The following is a 22154-nucleotide window of genomic DNA, read 5'->3' as shown; positions in this document are numbered from 1 at the left end:
ATTGCCCACATGACCCTTTCACGCGCACAAAAAAAATGCACGTGTGTCACATCTGAGCCGTGCATAAGTTGGGACAAACCATGAAGACAGATAACAGCAAAAAATCAGCGGGGCCAACAAAACAGTAGACATTCTTTTGGAAGAAAAAAAAAACAAAAGAAAGAATGGTCCACATTCGACGTACGTGTCCTGCCCAACAAAATTTTCACAGCAGGGTCATCTTCAGAGTCGGACCCACATAATGTAGGGCTCAGGTTCCTCATACGTGTGCCCATTTGGCACATGTGCCATTTGTAAACGTGCTGGTAGGGATAGCAAATCTCACACAATGATAAGAAGAGTGAAAGTTACTACGAGAGCAAAGCATTTCCTATACCAAGACTACACAACCCAAAGATCTTGCCAGAAATGGCTACTACTTCAACAAGCTTCTCCATGTTGGGATGGGCCGGAAGGAGTCGTCAGATTCCAGGTCACAGGACGAGAACTGTAACAGCTCAACAACAGGCTGACGTACAACAGCAACAACAGCAGCAACAACAGAAGCAGCAGAAAGCGAACGTAGAGAAGCAACAGCCTCTATCACAGCCACAGCCACAGTCACAGCCCCAAGTGATGACCAAGAGCATGAACATGAGTAGGGAGTATGGTGGCCAATGGCTAAGCAGCGTCACACGTCATGTGAGGATCTACGCAGCCTACATAGACCCAGTCACACACGCCTTTGATCAGACCCAGATGGACAAGCTGACCCTTATCCTCGACCCTTCCAATGAGTTTGTATGGACCCCAGAGACTTGCAACAAGGTTTATGCCTACTTTCAGGAGCTCGTCGACCATTATGAGGTACTGTGATTTATCTTTGTTCATGAATAACCCTACCTGCTCCAGAAATAATTCCAGATTTTTTGAGTTTCTAATCAAGTAAAAAATTTAAAAATCACGAAAAGATATTCACATGGATTGTTAAGAGTATAGGATATCTATGTACAATTCTATAACTATACATACTATAAATAGGTATGTGTATGGATACATGTATATTTGTACAGATCTCTCACCTCCTCCATACTCTTATGGGTATTCACTTCCTTGTCAACAAGATACCCACACAACAATTCTCTAAAATGTAGTATGAGATAACATGGATGTGAAAGGATTTTTTTCGTTCCCCATTTATTTTGTAACTTTCTGGAAATTCAAGTAGAAAATCCATGGATACAAGCCAGCAGCAGCCTTAATCGAGGCAGCCCACCTTGCAGACGAAACATGGTCGCTCGGATATTCAGATGTGTTATTGTTGGACTCCATGTTCAAATAATTACAAGCCCAATCAAGATTATGAGTACCAACTAAACAGGATCACCAGAAAGAGGTGTGTGGCAGCTAGATCTCCATCAAGTATGAGCTGCTCTGCTCTACTGACGAAGTGTTATCAGTGGCCAGTGAGCTAGTGGCCCAATCATGGATGGGAGACATCTCAAAAATATTCTGGATTGGAAGATCCTGACCTTTCAATCACTGGACTGCAAGTAGACAGTTGATACAATACAGCAAAGTTCTACATCCAACCTTTATAAGCCAAAGGTCAACAGTCTGTATCACCTAACAAATGGTCACTACACATTTTTTTAATCCTCCTTAGAAAACTAAACATGACCATGGCAAGTGGGCCATGTACCTGCCTCCATGAAGTCATTTTTCTTTTTTTTTTAAAAAAAAAAAGATAAGTAAACACAACAGTATTATTGCCACATTGATTCAAAATGAGAAAAGAGGCCCACTAATCATCAAGATATTAGTAGAATAGCCCATTGTACCAGGGGAGATGATACCTTAGAGGCGGAAGATCTGTAATATGGTATAGCCATGTATCTACAGTACATACGGCAGGGTGAAAATTCAATCAGGACTGTCTATCTGGTGGGACTTGTCATGGATGGCCTATGTTCCAAAAACCGCAGTTAAAAGATGATTGCATCCACCACTTACTTTCAGTTTTGGGAACTTGATGTCTACTTTAAACTGTTTTTTTTTTTAAATACCACCATTGCTCAGAAGGCCACACTGCTCATATGGCTAGTACCATCCTAATGATTTGTATCTTGAATTATTTTCCATCTATAGTAGGGCCCACTAGATGGACAATCAGGATTAATAGAACCCTGCAATGTATACCGCAACAAGAACGCTCTACCAATATTCAGGTTCTTCTGGCTCTACCATACAATCTGAAACAAGTTCCAACTACCAAAGTGAACATTTGGTATTTGACAAAAGTATCCCGAAAGGCATAAGTTATGTTGGTGGGTCCCTTAGGTAGACCAATCTGCATTTATCTTATTAATTGCAAATATATATGATCTGTCTTCTTTACATACCAGAAATACATTGCTTCCATATCATTCGAAGCATGGCTGCTGTTCGCGTGCTTCCCATCAAAGTTAGCATGTCAACACCCACATACAGAAATTCCTGAGAACCAATTCGACTCTGCTATTTCACTCCCGACTGATGCATTCTCAGATGCCAAAATTATTATACAACAAAATCGGCAGCATAGTGGGGTCCACCCAAAAAATCAGCTCGCACCATGATGCCTGGTGGTGTCTGCAGGCATCAGATCATGATTTTGGCATCTGCCTACATAATTCCCTATTGTTACCTGCTCTAATCTAGAAACTGGTTTCCATCTGGATACAGGGAGCTCCGCTGACAGAGTACACCCTCCGTCTTATTGGATCCGACATAGAGCACTACATCCGCAAGATGTTGTACGATGGGGAGATCAAGTACAACATGAATGCGAAGACACTCAACTTCAGCATGGGAAAGCCCCGCGTCATTTTCAACAACCCGCTCCAAAATGTACAATAAAGAAGATCTAGACAAGTGACATGATACCATCATTTGATATTCATATATACATATCATATTACGCCAAAATTTCATTTCTCAGCCGATATGGCCATCAGTCTCATTCAACTTAACTCTTGTCCCTAAGCTTTCGGGTTGTCATGCAATTCGAATGGGAGGCATTATCTCAGTACAAGCAATCACAATGGGAGTCAGTCTCAGGACAAGCAATCGGAGTTGTACAAAGCGGTGATTGTATGAGTGCCAGTCAGTATAATAAAACTTACTTACTTTCCAAGCTCGCCGGTCCTGCAGCTCCAATTGGAGGCATTGTCTCAGGACAGGCAATCGGAATTATAGCATGATCTGAGGGAGGTGTTACCCAAGGCCTAAATGCTCCTTCATGACACAAGTTCTGCACACCACACAACAAGAGCACCACATCTATCAGAACACCTGATGAATGGACACATGCACATCACATGCTTCTAACTAACTAAAAAAAAAGAAAGATATATCACATTTTAGTCATATCCATCACAAACAAAGCAGGTATACTAGATGAGCTTTACCATCAATTAGATGGAAGCCCCATCGCACCATCCCAAGTTAAAATACTAAGATATTTTCCTCTCTTGGCTTTTTCAAACCATCAAGTCCTCTTGTTTTTTTTTTTTTTTTGAAAGATAACTTTGATTAAAACGAAAAGAAAGAACAAAACAAGGAAGGAAAGAAAAAGATCTGCTGAAGAGGCAGATCGAAACTACACGCCCAGAAAAAGAAGATTATAGTCCTTAAGGGACTCGACATTCACTGCCCAATCTACAAGAAGACTTTTAGCTCTAGAGGAGACATGGCGACCAGAATTAGCGGTGTCCCTGAAGCACCTGCCGTTTCTTTCCTCCCAAACAGACCACCATATTGCCAGAAGGGCCATTCTCCACAGCCTAGACCGCTGTTTACCTAGCTTAGTCCCATGCCAAGCATGAAAAAGAGAGGCGACAGATTCAGGGAAACAGCAGGTAACACCGAAGCAGGCACGGAACTCGTCCCAAATGAATGAAATGAAAGGACAATGAATCAAAAGATGGTCCACTGTCTCTTCCGACCTCATACAGGACAAGAACATGTTCACTAAGCACATCCCTTTCTTCTTAAGATTATCGATTGTCAGAATCCTTTTCTTCGTAACCAACCACCCGAAAGCGATGATCTTTGGCGGGACCGAATATTTCCATATTTGCTTGCAGTGGGGGATATGATTAGGGGGAGGTCGGTCCAGCTGGCTGTAGAAAGATCTCACTGAAAATCTGCTGGATTTGGAGTTCGTCCAGATCAACCCCTCTTCTGTAGAAGGATTAGGAGAGGCCTTTTCGATGCAATGTAGAAGGTTCACAAATTCCTGTATCTCCCAGTCTTGGAGATTTCTCCGACATTCCACAGACCAGACGATTTTTTCCGCTACAACTGAGTAGGAATCAGCAACCGACCCATAATGGGTTTCAGGCTGCCTGAGTTGATATGATCTTCACCAAGCCAAAACAAAATTGCTCATGACCCACGCATCCAATTCTCTGGTCAGCTTAAGGCTCCATAATGGTATTTTCATGGGCCTACCATGTTGTGTGCCCCACTTCGCCAGGATGCCTGATCTAGCTGGCATCAGTTTCAAGGCCCATGGCTTTTTTGTTTTTTACTAGTGGAGCGAATGTTTTCTTTGTTGGCATATGGTTGCTCAGCCATCAAGGGTTAGAAAGAAATATCCGGCAAAAGCTAACCCTAAATTACTTTGATCCTAGTCAAAGATTCAATCTAATCTCATTCATCTAAAACTCTCTAACACAAGACTCCTAATTATGGTAGATAAGCTCATTTAATACTCAAAACAGCTGTCCCAAATCACATAGTTAGCTGGACATCTTTAGACATAAAAACTCAATTGTGCGCACTTGCATGTTTGAGTAGAGTCTTTGAGGGAATCATACGGATGCTTGCAACAGGCTGATGCCAACATGAAGTTGGCCCCTATTTCAACCTCCATATGCTTGCATATAAAGCTCCAATAGCTGCTGATTTGTATTTGTCTTGGATACATATTCCATGGGGCTAACCTTGGGCTTTCACTGCTGCAACTGTTAGGTCATCTGATGGGCCTTCAGGCCCACTTCAGATACCGAAGCATAAAAACAGGGGGCAGCATCAAGTCGGCCATACTCTTGCACATGTACATAATGCATTAGTAAACTGCAAGCATATGGTGAATGTGTCATCGTCACCACACCTTTGTTGCAACCATCTGGGTGGCCTTCACGAATTATGTATTGCCACTCATATAGGAATGTAGAAATAGGGCTTAGAGACTGTATGGCTAGGATGATAAGGGGCTAATTTAGGTTTATGTATGTAGGCCAAGTGTTGGAAGATTGTACGATTGGGATTTGGAGCTGTGGAGGGCTGGATTAAGCCTTGAAAGGTAGATCTGATTCAAATGGGTCCAGATCCAGGTCCAATTTTCAAACCTGTTTCAGAAATCAGGTTGGGTTCAGGTCCACCATGTTGGACCCGGTTAAAAACCGGGTCAGTTACTCAAGTTAACCTTTATATTATTATTCTGAATAATAAGCACGCACGCGCACACACACACACACACACCCACATATATGAAAATCAAATGTGGTTTGTTAAGCATAAGAGTGTATGAGAGAGACCATATACAAGCCATCCATGCTAACACGGCACGTGAGAGTTCCAATCCATCTATTGGATAATTTCAATCAAGTAGATGTCCCTATCCAACCCAGACATGACTTGAACCCAATCAGAAGCCATGATCCAAAGACCCAATAGGTACCCAAACCTGATCGGATTCACGTGCAGGACCTTATATGGTAATGCGGACCCAAACCTGATCCTCTTAGGCAGACCCGTTATGGGTACACCAAGACCCAAGACTGACCAGTTGACAGCCCTAGTGGCAAGTAGGGTTTCTAAAGACGACTGGCTAGCATGGAAGCTAGGGTTTCTTGGAGCAAGTTAGTAGCAGCGGCTACCAACTAAGGCTTAATATGTATATGGAGAGGAGTGCAGCTGAGATGGGACGAGGATTGGGGACCATTTTAGACTAGATCTAGGGTGTGGCTGGGATCAAGGCTGTAGAAGTGGGGGCTGGAAATCTGAAATTTCTGAATTGGGATGTGAGGAGAAAAAGATGCTCAGATGTGTATCAGAACTTGCACCAATACCAAAAATATGCAAGCAGAGTTGGAACCCTTGATCTAGGTGCAAAATAAATAGGTATAGTCAGTGTTCAAAATATCGGTATTGCGTTAAGTGTCGCACCCTTGGGATACATATACGTATCGGTTATCGCATGGGATATATCAGTTGTATTGCATAATGTATTGCAGTTGTTGGAAACATGGGGAAACATTAGGAAGTTAGTTGATTTTTTCAATGAAACTTCAGTGCTTGTTAAAAAAGACATCAATGCACACTTATAAATCAAAAAATTACAAAAAACTAGTGCACATAATAGGTTTTGTTTGTATGAGGTCCTAATCTATTTGTTGCCTAACTGAATTAATGCAAGCATATTCAAAGTCTATTCATACAATTTATAGATGTTAGAAGACATATAGAAACATAAGCAATACATTTAAAAGCAAAAGAAGAATCACTAGATCAAGTTACATACATGTTTGATTTTATGTTTGGACACAGATTGCAATTGATTTATGAGAAATTGGAAATTTTTTATTTTTTCAATTTTCCGCAACCCAGCCCATCTCATCCAAATCTCGAAATCAAAGCTCTTTGCGTGAAAAATCATGGATTTATAACAATTTGACACTGATTTAACTAGATTTACGGGAGGAAAAAATGATCGAAAATCGAAAATGCTCACCGGATCGAACATGTGGGATATATCCCACTACTTGTGCGTTTCGTATCGCACATGTAGGATACAAGATATATTGCGGGATATATTGGCCAATATCGTCGATACTTAAAACACTGGGTATAGTCAAACTATCATTGCCATGACGTCGCACCAATGGCCTTCAAGGCATCTAACCAAGAAAAAATCCCATCACAAGACTTGGAAAAACAAAGCTATCACTTACTCACAACTTCAACGTAACATATCACATCCCATTGCAGGACTTACGAAAACAAAGTTTTCGAGTTAACATATGACAAGAGAATAGCATCTCATGATGGTGCCCATTCCCTGCTTGCTACGGTGCAGAAATCCTCTGCTCTGCCGAGAGTTCCAAGTGTTTTCTTGGATCACCACGGCAAACAAAATACTCACTCTCAACAATCTCAAGAATAGAAAGTTTGCCACTCCAATTATGTGGATCATGTGTAGAAAGGGAGAAGAATCGGTTTACCACCTTTTCATTAATCGTTCTGTTGCCAGTGACGTCTGGTACTTCCTCTTTAGAGCGTTCAGAATATCACAGGTCCTATGTAGCTGCATCATGAGTTTGGTTCTGGATTGCGAGAAAGGGCATATAATGCCAAAGAATCAGTCATTTGGAAAATGCTTCTGTTTGATGTTATGCAGGGCATTTGGAAGGAGAGAAATAGCAAAAAAAATTAAGGCAAGGAAGTTTTGGTCAAATCACCGAAAAGGCTGATTATATCGTTAGCAGTGGACTGGGCTATATGTTAGCCTAAATTTAGAGAGGTTTTTGGTGATGAAAAAAAATATAGAGGGATTTCAGAGATGGAGGATTCAAAGTCGCAACACTACTAGATCCTTTCGACCTCACAGCTGTATATTGTATGGCTGTCTGCCCATTAACCGTCTCAGAATTTTGAATGTGTTTAATCCTCTGCTCCTTGCCCCTTTTACCTTCCCTGTTTTTAATTTCTTGCCCGTAGCGTGCTTTCTGAACACCGAGTTTCTGACCTCCGAATTTTTCACTGTTCAGCAACTTCACAGCTTTCTCCACTTCCTCCTCCGAGCTCATCCAAAGAAAGGCAAAACTTTGAAGAATCGAGGAATTTCGCTCTTGAGGAATTACAACCTCCATTACCCTACCAGCTCTACCAAAAACTCATTCAAAATTTACCGGCAGCCACCCAGCTGGGAAGCCTGATAATGCTTACATCCCCATTCTCCCATTCTTCTTGAGCTTTGATTTCTTGCCACCAACGGTTGTCCAATCCCCTGTCCCTCCCTCTTTCAGCAACCGAAACGATCTCCTTCCCCTTCTCAATGCAATGAACCACCCCTGTCCCTCCCTCTTTCAGCAACCGAAACGATCTCCTTCCCCTTCTCAATGCAATGAACCACCGAATTGTCAACTCACCTGTTTACCTTTTTTTTCTCGCCACTCCATCCCCCCCCCCCTACTTTGATTTATCGTAACCTTTCAGAAACATTATTATTCATTGCCTATAAATTGTGCTGGAATAATGCCAGTAGGAGTTCTGAGTTCTCATTGCCGAAGCCAAGCTCATAGGGTCGCATCAGGTTGGCAGCTGACATGAAACTTTTGCCACAACTTTTATCACGAATCTCAAGTGGTACAGGATTCTTGTAGCTGACCTCAGTTAGTAGGGATAAGATTTAGATGATGATGATGTCCAAAATGGTCTTTATATAGACCTCAACATAAAGAAATCCCTAATCAAATAAAAAATGACCAGAATATATGTGTATATGGGTTAAACTTCAGTCAGCCCACAAGTAAGAGTATCTTAGTCAAGTCCTTTATTAGAAAGTATAAAAATGACAATTACCCAATAATTTACACATCACGAGATTGCCTGCACATGGGGTCATGTGGGGTCTACTCATGGTATTGGGGATGTGACTGCATCATTGGTGCTCCAGGAATCCCTTCCCATAATTATTATCCCATTTTCCACTCTTAAGAAATTGTGCTTCCATGAAACATCAGATCAGTTTCGCAAGTTTGTAAAACATTCTCGTCGGTCAGTTTTCAGAGCTGAGCCAACTGATCTAGTGATGTCCCTCTCTCTCTACTTCGAACCAAGACTCTTGTTCAGACTTAAGGAGCAAGTCTTCAGGAACTTAAATAATATATATATTACATACATACACATGCAATTAGAGGTGCAACTCAGGAGGGTTAGGTCGGGTTGACAGTCAACCCAAGCCCTAGCTTACCAAAAGAGAACACAACTGCAAACTGACCTGACCCAAATTCCAACCAAAGGTGCCTAACCTGAAGACAACCTGAATTCCTCCATAGTCATGTTATTCAAAAACAGTTACGTAACAGCCGTTATCTAACGGTAACAGGGGTGACTGTTACACGATATGGAGCTGTAATGCCCAATTTGAAGAAAAAAAATGAACATAGAGGGCCAATACAAGGCCGTAATGGGGTGATATGGGCCTGTAACAGGTCAATACGGGCTAATACAGGGCCGATGCATTTTTTTCTAAATAAATAATAAATAAAAATAAAATCTACCATTATAAGGGCTAACAGCCATTACGAGGGGTGTAACTAACGGCTGTTACAGCCCATATCATAAATGGCCATAAGGCTAGCCGTCACGGCCAATATTATAAATGGCCATAAGGGTAGCCATCACGGCCACCATTGCCGTTATTGAATACCTTGTCTATACTCCTCAACCCAACCCAACCTAACCCGATCCAACCCGACCTAAATCCATGTGATTGTTCCCGACCCAACCTAACATGACCCAAATTTGCTCAACCCGAACCCGACCCAATTTCAAATGGGGTTGGCATTTTCCAACTGGAACCTGGGTCAATCGGTTTCAAGTTGACCCAAACAGAAGTTGCAGCCCTACACACAATTAGGCTTCACAAATGTGTGCAGGTAAATCACATAAAGAGCTACCTTTGCAAAAAAAAACACTCACATAAAGAGCTTTTTTCTTTTCTTTTTTTCCTTTTCTTTCTTTCCTTTTTTTTTAAAAAAAAAAAAAGAAAAAAAGATGATGAGGATTTTATTAAGGAAAGCACAAAGCCTCGAAAAATGCAAAGGGCACCAAGGCTCACATAAATAGCATGCCAACGGCATAAAAGAAATTACACATTTTTTTTAGAAAAATGCATGTCAAGCAACATCAATCCCAAATTGATGTGACATGATATGTGGTAAATGCAAGTCAAGAATAGTAAGATTGAGATTGACAATCAACAAAGTTATCCATGTGATAATACAAGTGTATCATCCAATAAACAACAGTGTCTTGATCTCAATTCATTGTTGGTCCAATTTGCCTTGACATGCAATATTTTTGTGTTCAGTGTTCATTATTGGACCTAGAAAATTGGAAGCGATGTAAACCTCAAAATTCAACTACAAAATATTCAAGCATTTATATGAACATAATGAAACACACATGTCGAAGTAACAGGTCACCTGTAACCAGAAGAAGAAGCCACGTAAGAGGGTCAAAGCTCTATATCTATCAGCACCCTTGATTTGTTCTGCAAGATCTTCACAGTGAACCAAACAAAAATTAGCATAACAAGACCAGTTGACCTTTGGTCTAACTGAAGTTATGGCCCTCGATAGAGTGGAATAGGGGAACAGGATTCATGTAGCTGACACCAATTAGTTGGGATAAGGCTTGATCATGATTATGATGACGATGATAACAAGAACTGAATAGAAAGCATACGAATAGGCTGGGGAAACAATGATAGTGCGAAGAAAAACATGTATAAATAATTTATCCTGGAGTAACGCATAATGAAGGTCATTTCAATTAACTAAGAAAGTTATAGTTAGCAAAATGATTTTTTCTCTGTTTAGCTCAAGCTAAAAATATCACTTACTCAAAAGGACATGCAAAAATTATTTCTAACGCGATCCTTCTTACAATCGTAAAACTATCAGCCATTCATAGTATAAGTGACCTTCCCAATAGAAAGCCAAGTTGAAAAGTCATTATGTGATAAGGTAGTCCATCACAGGAATTTAATGACAGAACACAATAAGAATCCTGACAATTTGCTGGCATGAAACTTTTGTCACAACATTTATCAAGAATTCTGACAATTGCAGAACACGATTCATGTAGCTGACCCCAATTAGTTGGGACTTGGGAAAAGCTTAGATGATGATGAAACTGAATAAAAAAGAAATCATTTATCATCAAGCCTAAAAGTGAATCATACATAGATGCAAATGCAAGAACAACTGCCATGCAAACCACAAAGCTGGCCCTAAATACTTTGGAAACATGGCCTCTCTGTCTCTTTAGACATGTGCAACCCACAAAGCTGGCCCTAAATACTTTGGAAGCACATTAGTCTTCTTCTTCGAAAGAAAGAAAGAAAGAAAAGGTTTCTTTTGTCCAATCCTTGAATCTTTCTCTATTGTTTTGATGGTTTGTAATCTCAGGAGGTAAAACCAGAGATTATCCTTCAACTTGAAAACCAGAGCAGAGCATGGTGACAAGCGGACTGTGACTGTGATCAAGGATAGCATGGTGACGATGAGTGGAGTTAGTGGGGGTAGAAGAGAAGCTAGCGGCAGTAGGAGTGGTGACTATAGTCCATTCAGCGGACAGAGAACAAAAGGCGAAGATAGATGTGGCCTTCAGGGTGTTCTGGAGGAGGTGCCTATCGAACCGAAGATTGGTCTTGCGGGAGCTTCGGACACCCCGTATGATCGGGTAAACTCCGAGAAATGGCAAACAATCCGAAATAGAAAGAGGAAAGGGAAATCGCAACAAGAGTTCAGAGGAAGGAAAGACACTACAAGCTACCCAACCCTATTTGTGAAGGGTATCCAGAAGGATGGGCACCTATAAACTCCGCCGAAGTTTTCGGCCGAGCTGGTGTGGTGATGGATGTGGTTAGGCCAAGGGACAGGAACGATGGTGCCTACAGGGACTTTGCGTTGGTCAGGATGAGCTCAGAAGAGGAACTGACTAGGGCTGTCTGGATGCTTCATGACGAAAGTTTCAGGGGGGTTAAACTTCTAGTCTAGAGAGCGAGATTTGGCCCGAAACACAGAGCGAAAGTTGGTACCGAACCTCTAAAACCAAAACCGATCAAGGAGACATCGCTGAGACGTATCCATTAGAAGAAAGTTCCATCGTTCAAAGATGTGCTACTTCAATCTAAGGAGGCGGCATCAGAAAACCTAACCTTCTCCAACAAAGCCAGCAATTCTCAAGAGAAGGTGCAGGGAGAGGTTACTGAGAAGGATAATCTACGTTCTGATCAGGTGGTGCATATCTCGCAATCCTGTCTAGAAGGATCTAAAAGAAATCTACAGAACTCAGTGGTCATGACAACAAGAGAAGGCGCCTCGATACCCCAAGTCAGAACCTGGATAGAAGAAAGTTGTAGGGTCCAGCCGGAACAATATAGCATCCGACCGATAGGATACAAAGAACTCCGATTAAAGCTGAGTCTAGGAGTTAACCCGGATATCCTCATCTGCGCTGGAGTGCTACACAAAGAGGGGCCGATCCTAACGATTCAGAGCTGGGACGAGTTCTCCCTCTTCGGTATGGAAGATGTTTGGATCCTCATTTGGTCAGTCCCACTGGAGCTGTGGTGTGAAGAATTCTTCCTCAAGGCAGCAGGCACTATAGAGAAATTCATCGAAATCGATCCTAAGACGCTCCTGGGAGAGGAGATGGGCGTGATCAAAGTCAGGGTGAGATGGAAGAAGGGAGAGACGCTACCCTTACATATTTAGGTGGAGGTGGAAGATAGGATCATATCCCTGCCAGTGCAAATGAAGAATAAAGACGACCCCATTCCACGTAGGGGAGATTTCTGGAGGATCAAGGGGTCTGTCCAATGTTCGCCTGCAACGCCGACAACCATGGAAGCTGATGAAGGAGCACGGATTTCGTGTATCGCTGGAGTTCCGACTCTTTCCCTCGATAGTCCAACAGACACAGCTGTCTACAGCTACCGAGGGGACAGAGTAATTTCGGATTGCAGGACGTGTGGCCCCGGGATTCCCAACCACGACACGCGTCAATCATCGAGTATCGCACCCATCACCGTGTGGCTGGAGGAGAGTCATCCACGTCACCCTAGCGCTGCCAACTCCTCGAGAGTCCCGTTAAAGCTGAACTGTCTACTTAATTAGGGGACGCGTGGCACATCCGTTGTACGTGCCGAAGGCTCGGATTTAGGATGGGGAGTGTCTGCAGGTTCGGGAGTCCATATATCGTCAGATACGCCTGCTTCAAACATCCCGACCCGACCATCTTTAGATCTCAATCATTCGTTACGTTCAGAGCCTTCAGCCAAGCCGTCCCCTCGTCGTAAGATGCGAGAAGTCTCTGCGCTTTTAGCGGGAGACTTTTTCGCCATAGGAGATTATCCGATTCCTCCATCTGCCAGAGTGACCTGGAAGATCTCCCCACCTCCGCGTCAAATGGGTTCAGGCCCTACCCGAACAACTGATCCTCCTTGGTGGGTTTCTAATGAATCCCCTCTCCCTGGTTCGATGCCACTAACGTGGGAGATTGAAGATCCTCCCGAACTTGACTGTCGATCGTGGAATTCAGAGAATCAGGACTAATCCTTTATCCTCCCCCATTTCCCCAAGAAGCAGCTCAACAGAGAAAGCTAACCACCCTCTTCCAAGAGGAAAGAATAGAAGACGTCATCGAAGCAGAGCCCTTGCAGATTCGGGTGGGAAATACATCACAAGATATGGACTTCTGTCTGGCGTTGAAGGCGGATGTTGATTCTCAAAGGGCCAATTTGATAGAGATGTCATTCAGGGGGAAAAAAAAATGGATCAGAGATGCCATTGGACACGTGGGAAGATCTCTTGGGTTATCATTCAGGGATTGTCCAGAAGATTACATCGCCCTTTTACATTGTGTCAAGTCCCGAGGTCGACCATTAATAGCAACAAGATCACCCAGACAGCGTCCCTCTAGATCGTGCAGCAATAGGGAACTTCACAGTCTCACATCTACCCTCAATACATCTTATGGCACCAAATCGGGAACAGGGATTACATAAAAAAGGGGCAGTTCAGTTTCGCTATGAAGATCCTCTCGTGGAATGTTAGAGGAGTCAGGTTGAAGCAGAAAAGAAGACTTCTCAAAGCAACATGCGATCAAAACAATCCAAATGTGATTTGTTTCCAGGAGACGAAAGTTCAAAATTTTTCTGTTCCGATGATGGGCTCCCTCTGGAAGGCCCAAGATGCCAAATGGGTTGTGCTGAATGCATCTGGCAGTGTGGGGGGTATCCTAGTGGCTTGGAAATCTTCCGCTTGGTCTCTAGTGAATAGTTGGAGAATTCTCCCTGTCAGTGCTTCTGAAAAATTTCTCCTCTGATTTACACTGCCTAGTTACCTCAGTCTATGGTCCTACTTCTGAAGTTAGCGGAGAAGATTTTTGGGTGGAACTTAATGCTGCTAGGAGCAGATTTGACGGTCCTTGGTGTCGATGTGGGTATTTTAATATTACAAGATATGCTGAAGAAAAATCGCACGATACCAAGGTTTCTCCAGCAATGCGGAATTTCTCTTCTTGGATCAACGACCATGAGCTGCTGGACCTCCCCCTTTTAGGCTCTAGGTTCACCTGGACCAACGATAGACTAAATCTGACTCTATCCAGACTGGACAAGTTTTTGGTATCCACTTATTGGATCAAATGCTTCCCTTTGGTGTCCCAATCAGCCCTACTGAGAACCACATCTGATCACTGCTCGGTGATTCTCACAACGGAAGATCAGAGCTGGGGCCCCAAACCATTCAGGTTTGAAATATCCTGGCTGAAGATTACAGGTTTCTCACAGCTTATTAAAGATTGGTGGTCTAGTTTTGTAGTGGAAGGTTACGTTGGCTTCAGACTTAGCAGCAAACTGAAACTTCTGAAGGAGAAGATTAAACAATGGAGAGCGAAGTATTTATGTATCAGGGCGAAGGAAATGGACTCGTTGTTATCAAACCTGCAGGAAATTGATGATAGCGTAGAAGGAGGCTCCATGACAACAGAGCAATTGTCAAATAGAATTCAGATAATCCAAAATATTTCGGCCAGTGTTAGAAGATGAAATTGCCTGGAAGCAACAATCACGAGCCAGATGGATTGGAGAGGGGGACAAAAACACTTAGTTTTTTCACAGTGTAGCCAATGCACGTTTCAGATATAACAGGATCAATAGCATAGAGGTGAATGATATACGGATTGAAGATAAAGATTAAATACCGGAAGGGGCAGTTAATTTTTTTCAGCGACTTACTCAAGGGAGATGATTGGAAAAGGCCTGCTCTAGATTTCCTACAACTCGACAGTTTATCGGTAACTGACACCAAAAATCTTTCATTGCTTTAATTTGGGGATTAAAGCAATGAAAGAGGCTCCAAGCCCTTTAGAGAAGGCGCCCCCTATCATAGAATTCGCTGAAAAAGTCTATAACCACTCCGAAGATCTTCCCAGTTCCCGGAAGCGGTCTCCTTCAAAGATTTTAGACCGATTAGTCTAATAGGTAGCCCATACAAGATCCTCGCTAAAGTCATGGTAAATCGGTGGTAGGGAATTTGATATCTGGAAATCAAAGTGCGTTCATCCTGGGCAGACAAATCATTGACAATGCATTAATCGCATATAAATGTCTTCACTCCAACCATAGATCCATATCAAAGGGCATCCTATGCAAGCTTGATATTGAGAAGGCATACGATCACGTGGATTGGGGTTTCCTCCGGTATATGCTAACTCGTATGGGATTCGGCGAGAAGTGGAAAGGGTGGATAGGAGAGTGTGTGGGGTCGGCTCACTTCTCGGTTCTTCTGAACGGTTCCCCTAAAGGCTTTTTTAAAAGCTCCAAGGGGCTATGTCAAGGGGACCCGTTGTCGCCTTTCCTCTTCCTTATAGTTGGGGAGACTCTATCCAAAATGTCAACTAAAGGTCAGGAAGAAGGTATTCTTAGTGGCATCAGAATTGAAGGTATGGATAGGCCGATCTCCCATATCCAATTCGCGGATGATACGCTTCTTTTCAGTGAAGCTAATCAGGAGATGGTGGGTAATTTGCGCACAACGATCAAATGTTTCGAGGCGGTATCTAGGCTGAGAGTTAACATGGCAAAAACTAAGATTCTTGGGATGAATATGGAACAGGAAGAGACCAGCTCTTTTGCAGAGTTCTTTAACTGTTCCACCGGTACTTTCCCAACTTCATTCGTGGGTCTCCCGCTGTGCATTGGAAAGCCTCCAAAATCTCTTTGGGACAAGGTCATAGACAGATTTGACAAATACCTTGCCAGATGGAAATGCAAATATTTATCTTTTAGGGGCGCCGTCACCCTTATTAAGTCGGCTTTATCGAATCTCCCGTTATACTTTGTCTTTGTTCAGATGTCCTGCTTCGATTTTGGCTATTCTGGAAAAATCTAGTCGCGATTTTCTTTGGCACAAGAAAGAGGACAACAAGAAATTCCATTTGGTTCAATGGAAGGAGGTGTGCAAGCACACTCAAGAAGGAGGAGCTAGGATAAAAGTTCTCAAGACTATGAACAGGGCTTTGCTAGGCAAGTGGGTGTGGAGATTAGGATCTTATGGAACAACTAAATCAAAAGTAAGTATGGTTGTTCATCGAGAGGGTGGTGGACCAAAGTCTTCATATAGGGCCTCGGCCCTATGGAGGGGTATCCTTACCATGAAAAAAGAGGTCCTCAAAGACATCGGCTTTGTTATAGGTAATGGTGAAAATGTAGGATTCTGGGAAGATAGATGGATGGGAGAAGTAGCCCTTAAAGCGGACTTTCCAAATAGTTATCGCATCGTCCCAAACCAAGCTATTTCAGTAGCAAAGTGTCTCTCTTTATCTGGTAGGAACTTGGAATGGAATCTGGAATGCAGAAGAAATTTACAAGACTGGGATATTGCAGAGTACATGGCCCTCCTTGATCGTATTTCAAATTGCAAGCCGAATCTATTGTCCGAAGACAAGCTAATATGGAGGGGTATATTTTCTGTTAAGTCTTTCTACAAATCTTTGGATAGCAATCCCACTCACGATGATGAAACAACAACTAACCAGATTTGGCAGTACTCGGTTCCTCCTAAGCTTTCTTTGGGTGGTTGGTCGGAAAGAAAAAGGTGTTTACGGTTGATAATTTGAGGAGGGGGGTGATCCTCCCTAATGTTTGCCTATGTTGCATGGCTGAAGAAGAGACGGCCGACCATTTGTTCGTGCATTGCCCATATATCAATCAAATTTGGCCAAATATATTAAGTCCTTTTGGAATTACTTGGTGTGCTCCAAACTCAACAGGTAGGCTTCTGAAGGCGTGGCACGGTGTCAGAGTTGGTAAGCAAAGAACCCCAATTTGGAGAATAGCCCTCCTGGCTGTTTGGTGGGCCGTTTGGGAAGAAAGAAACGGTAGATGTTTTAAAGACGAGTCTAAATCAGTGGAGTCCTCAGTGCGCAGAGCAAAACAGTTTATCTTTGAATGGGCTGCTAATGTAGACAATCTTAAGGGCTATAATCTTCTTTTCCTGGGAGCTTAGGTGGTCCACTACCTCAGCGGCCCCATTCCCTTCTTTCTGTACCGGTTTTTTTTTTCTTTTACTATAAATTTTGTGACTCATCAAAAAAATAGAGAGAGAGAGAGAGAGCAAAAAAAGAACATCCCACAAGGGGAAATTCATTCGGTACAAAGATACCCCACACATCCCCCCCTCCCCCCCCCCCCCCCCCGAACCTCCCTCTTTGACTAAGGAATCAGCAATTTTTCATTAGCTACTCCAGAAACATGGGCAAAAAAGAAATATTTAGCACTCGGATCATTAACTTTGAAGTAGAAAGATTCCTTCCATGGTTCAAGTGCCCAAAGGGTGACCAACATGACCTGAATTTTTGTCCATGATGAGACTTCTGACAAAGGACTTCACAAAAAGTTCAGTCCTAAAACTTGGCCCAATTTTCACTGGAATTAACACCCATCCACCAACTTATTTTTCTTAATTAATGACTAATTAAATGACATCACCATCATCATCTTAGCATTGTCCTGACAATTCAGGGTCAGCGTTTATGTGTAGATTGGAAAAAAAAAAAAAAATCGACTTCTAACTAGACATCAACCTTCCTCTTTTTCCAAGCTCTTGGAAACTGGCCATGGTAAGGCTCACATTGACAACACTTGCATGCCAACACAACTCCACTGATAAACCTGAGCCAAACTATTGCATGCACACCCCAAAGGACAAGCAAGCAAAGAAGGGCCATTGGGGCGCAGTTACCAAGCATTACCACTAAATACAAGGCACACATAGACATGGAGGGCCCCAAATAGTTGGCTGCACAGAATTAGCGCATAAATCCATGTTTACTGAAAATCATGCCAACATGGACATGCCCCACTTGTTTTAATAGAAAACTAAAGCTATTATTAAAAGAGAAAAACAATGCCTGCCCATTAAGCAATCAATGGCAATTGCTAATTACAAGGGTAGGCCTACTAATGCCTCTTTTGAAAGAGAATCTGCAATTGAGTAAGCTTCTTTGGAGACTAAACAAAATGAAGTTTGCGCCTGATGCCCTCACTACAATCTCATTGACCAAAAAAAAAAAGGAAAAGAAGATGAAAAAAAATCAAGGTGCTCTATTGGCCATGGAAGCCCAAAAAAATGACAAATGTCGAATTGCAATCCACCGACAAATGACCCGAAAAGCACTAGACAAACTTTATGAGCACACAGGAATGATTTATTGAGAGAAGGAATAAATATTGAGAAGAAAAAGACGACCAATGCAAGTGGATTGTAATAATGTGACCCAATATCCCAAGGCTCTAGAGTCTAGATGCAAATATACAACCTCCCACCATGTTGTTTGCTTCACAAAGGATGTAATGAGGCAGAGCACACAAAGACAGGTGCCTATCCACCATTTAACTCCCTGTGTGTGTGCACAAGCACATGGTGTGTGTGTGTGTGTGTGTGTGTGTGTGTGTGTGTGTCTATATATATGATTCATGATAAAAGCTGTCATGTAATCATGTAAGTTCGACACTGGCTGCCAACCTGATGCAACCCTCCTGCATCCAAGATTGGGACCAGCAGTATGAGCGTAGAAGTCCCACTGTGGAGTATATGAAATGCAATTTTAGTAACAACAGAAGTGGAAACGAAGAATTAGTTTCTTGGGTCGATAGCTCATGAGAGTGGAGAAATTGAGAAGGATGTTACTCATATAACTCAAGATAAGTGCCTCTAGAGTTTTATGTGATCATCGTGTACCAAACAAAGTTAAAGGGAAATTTTATAGGATAGCTATCAGACCAGCCAGCTTTTGGGGACGGAACGTTGGACAGTTAAAGAACAACATGTTCATAGGATAGGTGCAGCAAAATGAGAATGTTGAGATGGATGAGTAGCAAGAGGAGGATGGATAGAATTACAAATAAATGTATTTGAGGGAACTTAGGAAGGATAGAATTACAAATGAATGCATTGGAGGGAACTTTGGTCTAGCACCAATAGGTAATAAGATGAGGGGAGGTAGACTCAGATGGTTTAGTCATGTGCAACGGAAACTAAGAACTACGTCAGTCAGAAGGAGCGAGTTTACTCAAATTGAAGACTACGGAAAGTAGGGGAAGGCCCAAAAAGGTGTGTGTGTGTGTTGGGGGGGAGAGAGAGAGAGAGAGAGGATTTGACAACTACGGTTTAACTAAGGATATGGTCCTCAATAGAGTGGAATGATATGATGATGGTGATGAGTGCACATGTGTGTGCATACACATGTGCGCGTATATATTATTTTCTTTTTGGCTATGTGCTATATCATTCGCTGTCAAATTGGAAGTGATGGCTATATGAAGCAGTCTGTCTCAAGTCTCAACAAACTATCGGACTTCTGTAAACTTGGATCTTTCGGTTTCCCTACTTGGAATTAATGGTCTACACAGCTTTTACATGCTATTGAAAAAAAAAATGGTCTTTGCTATCCTTGGATGACAAGCAGAAAATCTAACTTTCATATAGGAAGAACTACAACTAATGATCCACGCAGTGTTTCCATTTTTTTAAATAGAACTGGCTAATGAAGTGCATAAAAGATAACTGGGCCATCTGACTCGTAGGTGTCAAAAGAAAATGATATTTTGGAAGTGCAAGAAGAAACCAAAAACATGCTAAGAAATTTTGAGCCCTAATACTTCAGTCATAATAAGAATGATGTTTTAACAGCTTAAATATACGAATAGCGATGCACATTTGGAAAATGCATAAAAACAAAGCAACTTTATAAATTATTGACTCCAATTATCATGAGATAATATGAAGAAAAATTCTAGCTGCATTCATACTGCTTACCAGGGTGATGATCAAGATATGATATGCCATGTTTCATTGTTGGATATGATTTGCACGACGTACGTAGGACTCTCTGACTATACAACGCCTTACAACTAGTCGCTTCTTTAAACAGCTCTTCATGCTCCTTTGGGTCATATGGCATGTTCAGAAAAGCCATAAGTTTCTTCCTAAAATATGACAATTTGCAGTGAGGCTGTAGGTCTAGGGAACTTCCATCAACTTCATAAACCTGAATTTGCAAAATATTATACGAGACAAGTACAGTATAAGCATAATGCCAAAATGAAATAATAAATCCAAAAAAAAAGAAAGAGTGATAACACACATATTAAGATGAGAGACTAAAGCAAATTATTGTTGCAGCAACTGAATAAAATGCTTACAGAAGAATCTGAAAGCTGCTGAGAAGTTGAATACAATGTTGACACTAGCTCACTCTGATGTAGAGCATCCTTTGTTGTTGATACTTCTGATGCAGTCAAATCTTCATTTTCTTCTTCATATTTGACTGAAATACCATTCTCGAGTTCCAAAATCATTGAGTAACCATGCAATCTAACATGGTTTAGGAATGTCTGATAGCTGTCATCCTCTAAAGGCTCTCCAGTTTTACAGTCACAGTCAGGAGAGTATGAACACGTGACAACTTTACCAGATTTTCGTCTCAGCCCTCTATTTCCCTTGCAATGTGCAGGACCTGATTTATGACATTTCCGACCCTTTTTAGCCGTGCAGGGCCTTCTTCTTTTACCTGCAATACTGCCTGAGCTCTGACTTTCTAACTTGATCTCATCAGATGACCCATCATCTCCTTCGTACTTAACAAATATAGGCACTTCACACTCTAAATCTATCATTTCAAGAACATATGATTTGCCATCTTCCCTCAGATGGTCCAAGAACAGTTTATATTCAAAATCAGTATCGTCTTCCATGCAATTTGAACCATTGTTTGCTCTTAAAGATTTCAGGAATCTCATGTAGTCTTCATCACAAGAAATGGAATCCATTTTACTGATGCTTACGTATTTTTGTTGTGGATGACTAGAAGAATTCAACTTGGAACTGTTAGAACGGAGGCACCTTTTTTTGTTGCTTATCTCAACCCCGGGATTGTACCAGCTGATACGCCGTTTTGAACACACTGTGGCCTGGAATTTTGGGTTACATTTATTCACCAAAGCAGGTCCCATATCAACATGAATACTTAGGCAAAACTTCAGAAGAAATTCTTATTAATAATAGTCTTATTATCTTACAAACCATACACCCTTATGATTTGGACAAAAGCAAAATGATGGAAAATAGAACTTCCCATCACGTGAGTACCAGCTCCCAAGTTCTATTACAGCAGTTCGGGCCAAACAAATAGAGAGAGAGAGAGAGAGAGAGAGAGAGAGAGAGAGACTTAATCATATTAACCAGTTGTGTTGGATGTTCATAAAAACAGGAAGGAAAAAAATAGGAACAGCCATAACATCTCTGCCAATTATCGTAGAAGGTAGAGTACCATGATTTCACCAAAAAATATAACATTGACAAACACAATGATGTAGAAGTGGCCTAAAAAAGTAAAAGCAGCTTACTTTATTATCTTTTTGAATGATGAAAACATATCAGCTGACAACATGGATACATGATTTTCTTCAAGCTAAGCAATCTGCAAACAGCTGCTCCTATTCATGTCTAAAAAACATCATTTAAACTTCTTTGGCACCATAAACATCATTTCAACTTCTCCAGCCTCTTCTTTCTGTAACTCTTCTTCTTCTTCTTCATCTTCTTCTTCTTTTGTGTGTGTGTGTGTGTGTGTTTCTAGAATCAACAATTATATAAGGAAAAGAGAAAAATACAGCATTCTAAAGGAATTGAAGTACTAATAGAAATGGACCAGCTGAACCCTCCTTTAGCCAGGAGTCCACCAAACCATTCGCCTCCCATCCAACATGGGTGAACGATATGTTTAACCCAGAAGCTAAGAGGTGAATTTCATAAATAAATAAATAA

General features: G+C 41.8%; 2 protein-coding genes across 3 annotated transcripts; one reads left to right on the top strand and one right to left on the bottom strand.

Annotated features, from left to right (window-relative positions):
• The first annotated feature begins 320 nt into the window (after positions 1-320).
• Positions 321-3154, top strand: LOC131236577 (NAD(P)H-quinone oxidoreductase subunit M, chloroplastic). Its single transcript, XM_058233854.1, has 2 exons — positions 321-846; positions 2704-3154. Exons 1-2 carry the CDS (start codon positions 409-411, stop codon positions 2875-2877), a joined length of 612 nt encoding a protein of 203 aa, XP_058089837.1. The 5' UTR covers positions 321-408; the 3' UTR covers positions 2878-3154.
• Positions 751-21543, bottom strand: LOC131236576 (uncharacterized). 2 transcript variants are annotated; one of them, XM_058233851.1, is made up of 5 exons: positions 20531-21538; positions 20145-20376; positions 10239-10315; positions 3144-3271; positions 751-882 (listed from the first exon to the last, which is right to left on the bottom strand). In XM_058233851.1, exons 1-5 carry the CDS (start codon positions 21338-21340, stop codon positions 879-881), a joined length of 1251 nt encoding a protein of 416 aa, XP_058089834.1. In that variant the 5' UTR covers positions 21341-21538; the 3' UTR covers positions 751-878. The 2 variants fall into 2 exon arrangements, with proteins under 2 accessions (XP_058089834.1, XP_058089836.1); XM_058233853.1 differs by lacking the exon at positions 3144-3271 and having other exon boundaries at positions 864-882; positions 10219-10315; positions 20531-21543.
• Between the last annotated feature and the right edge of the window lie 611 nt (positions 21544-22154).

Source organism: Magnolia sinica, chromosome 2 (assembly GCF_029962835.1).
Source record: "Magnolia sinica isolate HGM2019 chromosome 2, MsV1, whole genome shotgun sequence".
Lineage (NCBI taxonomy): Eukaryota > Viridiplantae > Streptophyta > Magnoliopsida > Magnoliales > Magnoliaceae > Magnolia > Magnolia sinica.
The sequence above is the reverse complement of the archived record's forward strand: the minus strand, read 5'-3'. Positions and strand labels throughout refer to the sequence as shown.